This window comes from Pseudoliparis swirei, chromosome 6, assembly GCF_029220125.1.
Source record: "Pseudoliparis swirei isolate HS2019 ecotype Mariana Trench chromosome 6, NWPU_hadal_v1, whole genome shotgun sequence".
In the NCBI taxonomy this organism is placed as follows: domain Eukaryota; kingdom Metazoa; phylum Chordata; class Actinopteri; order Perciformes; family Liparidae; genus Pseudoliparis; species Pseudoliparis swirei.
Window position 1 is genome coordinate 5,456,290 of NC_079393.1, and position 11,825 is coordinate 5,468,114.

At 41.1% G+C, this 11,825-nt stretch overlaps 1 protein-coding gene across 5 annotated transcripts in view; it reads left to right on the forward strand.

The window, feature by feature from the left end:
- LOC130194621 (AP-3 complex subunit beta-2) overlaps positions 1–11,825 on the forward strand; it is a 43,173-nt gene that overhangs the window by 28,563 nt on the left and 2,785 nt on the right. For 2 of the 5 annotated variants that reach the window (XM_056415640.1, XM_056415641.1), the window contains exons 18-27: positions 3,109–3,147; positions 3,733–3,847; positions 4,504–4,675; positions 4,827–4,986; positions 5,098–5,176; positions 5,282–5,391; positions 6,242–6,470; positions 7,115–7,199; positions 7,389–7,486; positions 10,836–10,974. In XM_056415640.1, the coding sequence (XP_056271615.1) occupies positions 3,109–3,147; positions 3,733–3,847; positions 4,504–4,675; positions 4,827–4,986; positions 5,098–5,176; positions 5,282–5,391; positions 6,242–6,470; positions 7,115–7,199; positions 7,389–7,486; positions 10,836–10,974 (1,226 nt within the window). The other 3 variants (XM_056415642.1, XM_056415643.1, XM_056415644.1) reach the window with 2 other exon arrangements.

Consider the following 11,825-nt stretch of genomic DNA (forward strand, 5'->3'; position numbering starts at 1 on the left):
CCTCTCTGTCCAAAAGGATGCCGCCTTAACCCCTCCCCCACTCCATGGAGGGAAGAAAGAAAAGAGGATGTTATGGCTTTTTATTGAATAACTTCCGAAAACACAGGGGGTGGTGTTGAGCTCCTCCTCGCCCCCTCTCTGCTGCACTCGCTCCGGTTCGGCGGCGGCGGCTCACTCGACCCGTCCGAGTGATTTCTCACCGATGTCGGAGCCGATAGCACATGCGATACGGAAGGGAAACGAGGAACTATAGTATCAACTGAACCGCCTCCTGTCGTCTCCGTTAAAGGCTGAACTCAGGAGGGCCGAGTCTGAAAAATCACACTCATATTTCTGTGCATATGCAACTAATAGTTGACTTTAAGCATCAATACATTTATGAATTATTCCCCTTTTTAAGTTGCACTTTAATTAGACGTGAATGCATGTGTCCCTCCTCTTCTCCTCCATCCCATTCACTCCATGTGCCATCGGTTCACGAACACCAATGAGATCGAACCGATGACATGAAATCAAAAAACTCGAGCGCCTCACACGTCTTTGTCAAAAAATCAAGGCTGGTAAAAAAAAAATCCCTTGATTTTTAAACGACAGGAGCGACCTCGAGGTTTGATTTCTGTCGTCGTCGACGTGTTAATTACGATGATGGTGTTGTTTTGTTTTAGCTCCCGGCTTCACGTTCCATACCCTGGCGCTAACGTGTCATTTACTTGTGATGCAGATTTCAAGACGAGGCCACGCGGGTGCATGGAGTTGCATTGTTTGTGTTTGCCTGGTGGTGAACTCGAGGCCACATGAGCAGTTCAGCATGTTGTTGTGCGATAAACAAAGAAAGAAGTTCCGTCGCTGCTGAACGTTTTCACGAAGCATTTAATCGCCGCTCTCCAGGCAGGGCGAGTTTCTTTTTTGGGTGTTGAGACTTGCTCCAGAGTGCTGATGTGTTACACAGGTGTCAAACACAAGGCCCACCACGTCATTTTATGTGGCCTCTGACGGCTTGAAAGACACATGATCGCCTTTTCTTCAGGAAATTAAAAAATATATATCCTGTGCTTTTATTTTGAAGGTTTCAAATTGAATGGGTTTATATTATAAAATTAGAGACATTTTCTTATGTACAATATTCCTACACACTAATAAACAATAATCAAATGCAAAGAGAGTTATTTAACAATATGTTCGAGAGTAGTTATTATTATTATCTTTATTTAAAGGAACCATGTACAGTTAAAACATAAATGTCACCGTTTGATGCTCTGGACCAGATTGTAGCTACAGTGTAAACAGTGTTTCAGTTACACCGGCCCTTTAAGAGGCAGCCATGATGCTGATGTGGCCCCCGTGACTGAGTTTGACGCCCCTGCGTTACTGTAACGGATCCATGTGAATATGAAGTGGCATGAAACCGACTGCTGGGGAAATTACTCCTTTTATTTTCTTCCTTTTGGTCACAATAAATTAATTAAAACTGGTAAACTATCACCACCGTAAGAGCTTTAGTCCATTAAACTATTCCACTTTCTTAAACGTATAAACGCGCATCCGTCCGTAACAACATCCGTAAAACAAATGGGCGACTCCTTTTTATTACCTTTTTCAAAATAAAAGTCAGATTTATCTATTAAGAGATAAAGTAGCATAAAGTAGCATAAAGCCTCTATAAATTCGAAAATCCATTCAAAATAATATACATCTAAACATGATACGTGGTTACTTAAAACTCAACGACTCTCAAGCACAAGTCTCAAATCGCAAAAGTGAAAGATATAAAAACCTTAAAATCGTTATACATATATATGCTTTGAAAGAAAACGTCCAGCAGTGACGTATGATATCGAAAAAAAATGAAACCCTCGCTGGTTTCTTCTCAATGTGTGAGTGTCTCATGACATCCGCTGCACGTTATGCATCTCCACAGACCGAGGAGGTCAGAGCCACCGGCGAGGGGCGGATCAGCCTGCTAGGAGAATGGAGAGAGGTGCCCCCCCCTCCCCGCCTCCCCCCGCCTCAGTTTGAGAGTGCGGTGATGTGTTTGTTTTGAAGCTCTCTCTCTCACTTTCCTCTCTCTTCGTCTCTCTCTCTCTCTGCGTTGTCATAATGTGACAAGTCAGTCAGATTAATACGATATTTCATATTTAAAGAGTTTTATTTCCTCCGAGTGGAAAGAGATTAACGTGAAGATGCATCAGGAAAGGATGAGAGTTCTCAGCTCCTCTGCAGATGACGGTCCCTGAACTTAAGGTCCATTTATCTGCGTGTCCCGGAGCTTTTGACGACACCACGTTCTTCATCAGCAGGACTTTCGCTCATTTTTTAAGGATCTGCAGACGTTCAAACCCTCCATTAAATGATACAAGTATTTATTTATTCTGACACTCTAAGTTCCACTTACTCACTTATTATTACATTTTTAAAATAATAGAACGTTTTGGTTTTCACGACAACTTCATCTGTTGAGCATAAAGAGGAACCGGAGTTCAATTGTAAAGCGTTTTGGATGAAAAGTGCCTCCAGAAATCCAGAAATGTGATGCGTTCAAAGACCTCGGGAACAAGTGAGTAAGTGGCGCTTGAGTGGAGGCCGTGGCCCACTTCAGCGTTTCCTTCTCTGCACCTCACTGGCCTCGCGTGAAATTTGTGACGCAGTTTGTGCATGTGTCACAAATGTTGTTGTTGTTGTTGTCTCCCGCTCCACCTCATCATTTATCTCCATGCCAGAACAACGTCATGCTTTTGTGCCCGATGAAGACTAAAATGCATTGTTGACGTCTTAGTAAGTAGTGAATGTTAATGTTGACCTGTTCTCTCTCCATGTATCACGGTATAATGAAGTTATATTGGAGTGAATTTAAAAAAATCCCTTCATAATTATTTTTTAACGACCTTATTGACAGATATTGTGGAAAATACACACATTTGGGGTTTATTTTTGTCTCTGATATCAGAAACTGTTCTCACACGTCTTTATTATTACCGTAGAAAACCTTCCTCTGCTTGTTTCCTCTTTCACTTTCCTGACTTTTTTATTTTTTTAAAGAAGAGAAAAAACACCATCTCTCTCCTCCCTTCTCTCACCTCCGTCCACATTTTTCTTTTCTGCATCTACCAGGTTTTTTCGCTGCTTGAAAGAGTCGCAACATTAACGAGTGTGAGTCCGTTAGAGCCTAAAGCCTCCTTGAGCCTCAACCCATAGAGCCCCCCCCCCCTCCCCTCCCCTCGCCTACCGTAGTCGCCGCTCTGCTCAGCTCAGCCACAGCTTCCTGAAACACAGCCTCCTCCTCCTCGGTCGTCGCCGTTTAAAAGAAGTGATTCTTTGAGCAGGAAGTGACTCGTGGAGGTTCATCCCCCCCCCCCCTCATTAGCTGATCCTTAATGAGCTCGGTCACACATTAATCTTCTTTATTTTCTCAACTCTATTTCTTGTCACCACTCCTCCCAGACATCACTTCTCTTAATGGACCTGCTCCCCCGTGTTTAATAGAAGGAGAAAAAACACATTTCTGCAGCTGGCCATGAAGGCATCGCCTGGTGCTCGCGTCCATGAACACGTGTCCGTGTCCCCCGCGCTGAGTCTAGTCTCCAAAAAGCCCATTCTTAATGGCCGTCTTCATTTCGGCTGCTGCGCCGCGCGCCCAGGCGGAGGCGTTCATGGCCCCGCGTCGCCACGCTGCTGTCCGAGGGAGGTGGTTTGTCGGCGACCGCTCACTGTTTCTTTCACGCCGCTCCTCGACAGGTGCCCGAGTGGACCAAGTGCAGCAGCCGAGAGAAGAGGAAGGAGAAGAAGGTGGAGAAGCCCTTCTACTCCGACTCGGAGGGCGAGTCCGGGCCGACGGAGTCAGCTGACAGCGGTCTGTGCCGTCGCGTCCGTTTAATGGGTCTAGTGTGTGTGTGTGGGTGTGGGTGTGTGTGTGGTCTAGGGAGATATAACCGCCATTATTCAAGGATGTTGTTGCTGTCAACAAATCCTGTAAAAAGTTCTCATAAGTGTGTGTATATAGGTATATATATATATGTATGTATATATATGTGTGTGTGTATATATATATGTGTATGTATATATATATATATGAGTGTATAAATATGTGTATGTATATATATATATATTTATATATATATGTGTGTGTGTGTATATATATACATATATATATATGTGTTTGTATATATATAAATATATACACACATTTATATACACACATATAAATATATATATGTGTATTTATATATATATATATACATACATATATATATCTGAGGCATCAATAATACACGATTTAAATAAGAAAAAAGAAGTTCTCCTTCATTGGAGATTATCAAAGAAAAAATGGACCAAATAAAAATTTCACAGATCAATAAGTTACTTAAGTTTTGACTTTGAAACTGAAAATCAATGCGTCCCGTTTGTTGTGTGCATGTCTGAATATATATTCATATATATATATATATATGAATATATATTCAACACTTCTTCTCTGTTTTCTGACCCCGACCTTCTCTCCGTTTCCAGAGTCGGACTCGGCCAGCGGCTCGGAGATCGGCAGCGGCGTCGTGGGGAGCGGCTCGCGAACGGCGAGCGAAGAGAGCGAGGAAGGCTCCGAGTCTGAGGAAGAGGAGGAAAAGGACAAGAAGATGATGACGGCGAAGAAAGAATTAAAGAAGCCGGTGCAAGAAAGCGAAAGGTGGCCACGTTCTGTTGATATGATTTTATTTTGTGAAACATATTTTGACTCTTTGACTTCTTGTTCATCAGGAATCTGTCCCGTCCATTTTGATGATGATGATGATGACTGCAGCAACGGGATCCTCCTGAACTCTGCTTTTCCTTTCCAGCGAGCAGAGCAGTGAAGAAGAAGAAGAGAGGAAGCGCGAGAGGAAGAAGAGTAAACCGCGCAAGAGCGAATCCGACGACGACGACGACAGCGAGTCTGAGAGCAGCCGATCGGAGTCCGAGGACTCCGAGTCTGAGGCAGAGGTCAAAAAGAAGAAAAAGGTATTGAACAACAAAACGCCCTGAACTGTGACATACGGGTGAATCCAGGGCCCTCAACATTCACACGTTGACGGACTTACCCAGCATGCATCTGGTTTCCTCCCCCTCCAGGCAGCTGCCTCCAGACCTCCTGCTAAGCCGCTCAAGAAAGAGAGCAAGAAAGAAATGTCCCTGCTGGACTTCGATGACTGTGAGGATAACACAACACATGGGGGAACACAGTCGGTGTGAGGGGGGGGGGGGCTCGTATCACCCTCTCTCTCACCCTCTCTCTCACCCTCTCTCTCTTCCCCAGTCGAGCCGGCTCCGCCCCCTCACGTCACTCCTCTCAACAGCTTCCTGTCCAGCAGCCTGGTGACCGACCTGGAGGGCCTGTCTCTGTCTGACGCCGCGCTCTCTCCGGCAGTGAGAAGCCTTCTGTTGTTGTTGTTGTTGTGTTTCTTCATCTTCTTCTTCTGCTTCTTCTTCCTTTTCTTCTTCTTCTACTTCTTCTTTTTTTCTACTTTTTCTTCTTCTTTTACTTATTCTTCTATTTGTTCTACTTCTATTTTTTCTACTTCTTTTACTTCTTCTATTTGTTCTTCTTCTTCTAATTTTTCAACTTATTCCACCTCTACTTTTTCTACAACTTCTTCTTGTTCTTCTTCTACTTCTTCTGCTTCTATTTTTTCTACTTTTACTTCTTCTTCTATTTGTTCTTCTTCTTTGTTTCTACTTTTACTTCTTCTATTTGTTCTTCTTCTTCTAATTTTTCAACTTATTCCACCTCTACTTTTTCTACAACTTCTTCTTCTACTTCTTCTGCTTCTATTTTTTCTACTTCTTTTACTTCTTCTTCTATTTGTTCTTCTTCTTCTAATTTTTCAACTTATTCCACCTCTACTTTTTCTACAACTTCTTGTTCTTCTTCTACTTCTTCTGCTTCTATTTTTTCTACTTTTACTTCTTCTTCTATTTGTTCTTCTTTTTTTTCTACTTCTTTTACTTCTTCTATTTGTTCTTCTTCTTCTTAATTTTTCAACTTATTCCACCTCTACTTTTTCGACAACTTCTTCTTGTTTTTCTTCTACTTATTCTGCTTCTACTTTTTCTACTTCTACCTCTTCTTCAACTTTTTCTACTACTTCTTCTATTTTCTTTATTTTGTTTAAGAGCAAAAAAAAATCACAAATATTGAAAGACGTTCAAACGCAGCTCGTTAACCTGCATCGACCCGTTCCTCCTCCTCCTCCTCCTCCTCCTCCTCCCCCTGCAGACCCTTTCCCCCTCCGGCGCGATGAAGAGCTACGAGCTGCTGCACCGGATCCGCGGCGAGGGTCTGTCGGTGGAGTACTGCTTCAGCCGGCAGCCGTTCAGCCCCGACGCCAACATGGTGGCCGTGCAGATGCAGTTCACCAACAGCGGCGCCGCGGACACCAAGAGCCTGCACATGGAGGACGTGAAGCTGCAGTCCGGCATGAGGGTCAAGGAGTTCCCGGAGATCGGTGAGCGGACCGTAACCGTGACAACGACGCGAGAGGTGGAGCGTCGACGACGTGCCGACGACGTCGCGTTCTCCGTGCCTTAAAAAGGGGGTTGCACGGAAATGTCAGAAACACACGTACTGTATGTAACGAGGGCCTGATGGACACGGTGTCTGATGGTCACAGAGAAAAGAAGACAAACGGGAGAGAAGCAAACCATGTGAATAAAAAGGGCATTTTCACACATGGATTAAAATATACAACACTAGCATATAAATCCATTTTCACACATGGATGTATATGCTCGTGTTGTATATTTTATTCCATGTGTAAAAATGTCTCCTGATCACTAACTACATCATCTTATGCAAAGATGCGTGCGTGCGTGTGTGCGTGTGCGTGTGCGTGTGTGTGTGTGTGTGTGTGTTATAATGAACACTAGTGGTGTAGGAAGTATTCACTCGACTAAAGAATACCAACAGCACATACAAAAATAAAGAAAATACTATTAATGAAGTCCTGCATTCATAAACTTGAGTAAAAGTGTATATATGTATATTTATATTTATATATTTGTGTATATATATATTATATATAATTATGTATTTATATATATATTTATAAATATATTATAACACTGTCTTTTTGATCCTGCACGTGGACAGAGCTGCTGCCAGCAGGCGAGACGGCGACGGCTGTGATGGGCATCGATTTCTGTGACTCGACGCAAGCGGCGAACTTCCAGTTGTGGTGAGATGGAGTTTAAACGTGCATCCTCTCATAGTGCTGTGTGGTGAGGCCTGCGTGCAGCACTGAGGACACACACACACACACACACACACACAGTGTATCTGTGACTACCATCTATCCTTTCGAAAAATGATGATGATAACTCCTGTTTTCTTTCTTTTTTTATTCTCTCTTTCTCCATTTGTTCAGCACTCACACCAAGAAATTCTTCGTGTCGATCCAGCCGCCGGTCGGGGAGCTGATGAGGCCCGTCTTCCTGACGGAGAACGAGTTCAAAAAGGAGCAAGGTGAGCGATAACGAGGGAGTTGAGTTTACTCCGATTATGCACATGGAACATTTAAAAAACACTGACGACACGACCGTCACATTCAAATAAATCTATAAAAGTTGGTACGTCTGCACCGAGTGCAGGAGGATAGACAAGAGATTTTTTCTTTATTATTTTTTTGTTTGAACAACTTTATTTTTCATTTATATTTTCAAGCTAAAAGAATGAGTTTAAAAGGGCAACATCAATTAAGAGCCACATATTTTAGTCACATATATGCAGTCCACTTTTTACAGTGGTTTACATTGATTTAGACTTATTTAAATGTGAATTTATTCATATATTATGAAGTCTAGTCCTTTTTACTGCAGGGCCTTGCAGCTATTCCACTTGTGTTTATTATATCCTTTGCATCACTTATCACACAGATTATTATCCTGAGATCATATCGTAGGGATTCATATGCCGAGTGTCATGTTTGGTGTCAGTAAATCAGACCTGCTGTGCTTTTGTTAATCAAAGACAGTCTGGTTTACGCATTGAAAGACTGAATATGAACTATAGGAACATTTATAGAAGGCTGGAATGTGGGATAAGATAAAGGAAAGAATAAAATCAGCATATTTTCTCCCTCCACCAGCATTTATTTACACATTTCTGTCCCTAAACTATCAGATGTTGCACATTTGTCATCACTTTAAAAATGACTTTTATCACCTTGAAATAAACGCTCCACCTGTCGTCACACAGGTGAGAGTTTAGCTTGTATTTAGTCCTGTGTCTTTGAGACCGTTACAGCTCAAACAACATGAATAATAACAGTCATGCATTAATATTTATGTCAAGCTGTGCACACTCGTTCCATCCTGACACCCTCACCTTTATATCTGAGTGGTGATGTTCACGTTGTCACTTCCAACAACAACAACAACAACAAATGCACTTTCAGTATACTAGTAAATAAATCGCTGCCAGCTCTTTTATTTTGAAGGTTTTACATCTGATACACATTTTTAAATGAATGAACATATTCTTCATTCATCATAAGATATGTTATTCATTTATTTTGATATGTTGGGTATAATATACCATTCATATCACTCTTATAGAGCATAATTGATCTTTGTTGGCTTTGTTGACTCTCACGGATCAATTATACGTCATTCTTCGGCCCGTCGCATCGTTAATAAGACTGTTGCCATGGAGACGGTTCTGACGTCGCTCCACGGTCAAATAGTTGCGATGGTCGGGTCACGAAAAAAACCTTCACGGATGTTTCCTTTAGGGACTCGCCTGTCACTGTGCTATAGAGACTGCGAGTGTGTGTGTGTGTGTGTGTGTGTGTGTGTCTGCTGACCACGAGCAGCTGCAGGCGGCGCTTAGCAGCATGTGTGTGTGTGTGTGTGTGTGTGCGTCTCCCGTCCTGACTAACACACCTGCAGTGAGTAAACATGTGTCGTGTCTCTTCGTACTGTCCCCCAATAGAGACGCTTTCACTGGGTAAGTTCTAGATTTGTTCTTCCCCAGCCCACCTCACAGAGACCCTCCTCTTCCTCCTCCTCCTTTCCCTCCTCCTCTAATGCTGACCCCGCCCCCTTTTCCCTGCCTTGGTAATGAACACTTAACTGCATCTGCAGCTGCAGACCGACTCACCGGTACTAACCTGCATCTGCTCACTCTGCTGAATGACATGCTCACTCTGCAAGCACCGTGTGAACAACAACAACAACAATAATGATGACATCATCCTCATTCATGTTTCTGTTTCTTGAGCTTTATTCGAACTGCTGACGGCCACCGACCACGTTGAGAATCTGGAGTGTTGCAACGTCACATTTTCCAGCGGTTGCGTATCAGGAACTCTTAAAAGAAAGTTTTCCTCTTGTTCTAGATTTTTTTTTTTGGGGTATTTTTCTGCTTTTCTGAATTGGAGATAGAGGTTGTTGTACGTTTATATTTAATCGATGTTTTGGAGTATATAAGAAAATCAGCTTTAATTTGACTCCGGTTACACGTATATGTGATATTAGGCTCTAAATTATATATTATATTGTATTTTTGTTAACCAAAGTTTGAAAGTGTTTTATATGAATACTTTGCCAATAGCCTGAATATGTATATTAATATTTAAAAAACAATAATTTAAAAAAATGTAAGTCAGAGAAAAGGCAGAAAAATAAAGATTATTTTGGGTAGTGATTTTGTATTTTTCTGCTTTCGTTTATTTATGCATCCTAAACCATAAATCAGGGAGCACTGGTAATCTATAAAATACCAATAATCCCCAAAAGATATTAAAATATCACAATGATATCAAGCAATTAAAAAGCATCCATTAAATTATTATATTCAAGAAGCTGAAACCAGCACATTTTTTGCATTTTTGTTTATAAATAACTGAAATGTTTCGTCGGTTGACTCTGTTGTTGTTGACTAGTCCGGACCGAGACATGCAGACCGTGTTTGTTTACAACCGGCGTCTCAACATCTTTTGACCTGCAAATCTCCAAAAATGTATGCGATTTAATTTGAAAGTTGAGATGTTGTACTTTCATAACTCCACTTTTCCTGCTTTTGAATCCATTTCCTGTTCCTCTGTGTTCAGTCCATTCCAGTTTAAGTTCCAGGAGCATCGTGTCCTCATTGATGTTGTGTACTGGTACATCAAATCACCGTGTGCCCTATACACAGTATATATATATATATATATATATACACTACCGTTCAAAAGTTTGGGGTCACTTAGAAATGTCTTTATTTTTCAAAGAAAAGCACTGTTTTTTCAATAAAGATAACATTAATCAAAAATACACTCTATACATTGTTAATGTGGTAAATGACTATTCTAGGTGGAAATGTCTGGTTTCTAATGACATATCTCCAGAGGTGTATAGAGGCCCATTTCCATCAACTATCACTCCAGTGTTCTAATGGTACATTGTGTTTGCTAATCGCCTTAGAAGACTAATGTCTGATTAGAAAACCCTTGTGCAATTATGTTAGCACAGCTGAAAACAGTTATGCTGGTGATATAAGCTATACAACTGGCCTTCCTTTGAGCTTGAAGTTTGAAGAACAAAATTAATACTTCAAATATTAATCATTATTTCTAACCTTGTCAATGTCTTGACTATATTTTCTATGAAATGTTCAATTCATTTGATAAATAAAAGTGAGTTTTCATGGAAGACACGAAATTGTCTGGATGACCCCAAACTTTTGAACGGTAGTGTGAATATATATATATATATATATATACCGGTAAATAATCGGTTTTGATTCGACTCGATACGTAAAGCAGCAAAAAACGAACAATCCGTGCGGCTTCGCTCCCCGTCTGACCGCCGCTCCGCTCGCCGCCCCGCAGGTCAGCTGATGGGCATGAACGAGCTGTCGGAGAAGCTCACCCTAGACGCCGAGTGTCGGAACGAGCACGCCATCGTCCAGAGGGTGACCGCCGCCGCCAACCTCAGCCGGGTGCCCTGCGGCTCGGACAAGGAGTGCAGGTGAGGAGGTCACGCGTCACGTTAAAGCTCGTCTGTGCAGCGCGTTTTTAATTCACCAATTATTAATATCATCAGATTCCTTTTTTTATTTTAATTTTGTTATATTTTATTAGTGCTCAGAATCTCACATACACATATAGTAACAAAACTATGTCTGTGTCAGATTTCAGCTTTAAAGAGTTTGTTCACCCACATCAACAATTGTTTACTCGCGATGAAGACCATTATTTTCAGACTCAAGGTCCAGATAGTACACAACATTGAATAAAATATAATACATACAAAACCACGACTAAAATACATATAACTACGAATGAAAGAAGTTTATTTTTACTTATTTGAAAGTAGCAACTCCACAGTGTAGACATACAACTGCTGCATTTACAATTTACTGAAGTAAAAGTACAAATGTATTAGCATCAAACTATACTATTAAAGTAAAAGTAGTAATTTTACCATTTCAAAATAATGTATTTTATGTTTTTGGATTCTAGTTTATTGATGCATTAATATTTGAGCACCACTTAAATGTGTGGCGTATTTTATTTAAAGTGTACATACTGCTGGGTAACGTGTAACTTCAGGGATCAATACATCCTGATCCAAACTTAAAACATCACTTCATTTGATTATTGATTTATGTTTTGTCTCATTCATCTGAAATAAACAACATTTCCCTCTGAACTCATCCGGGCCTCCTGAAGATTTAAGTTCCCAAAAAAGAAAAAAAATGCTTTTGTTAATTTTGGTTTTTCGAGGGAATAATTTTTTTTTTTTTAGGATTATATTTGCTGGGAGAAGTTTGAGACGGATTCAAAACAAACACATCCACGTTGGTTTATTTTAAAATA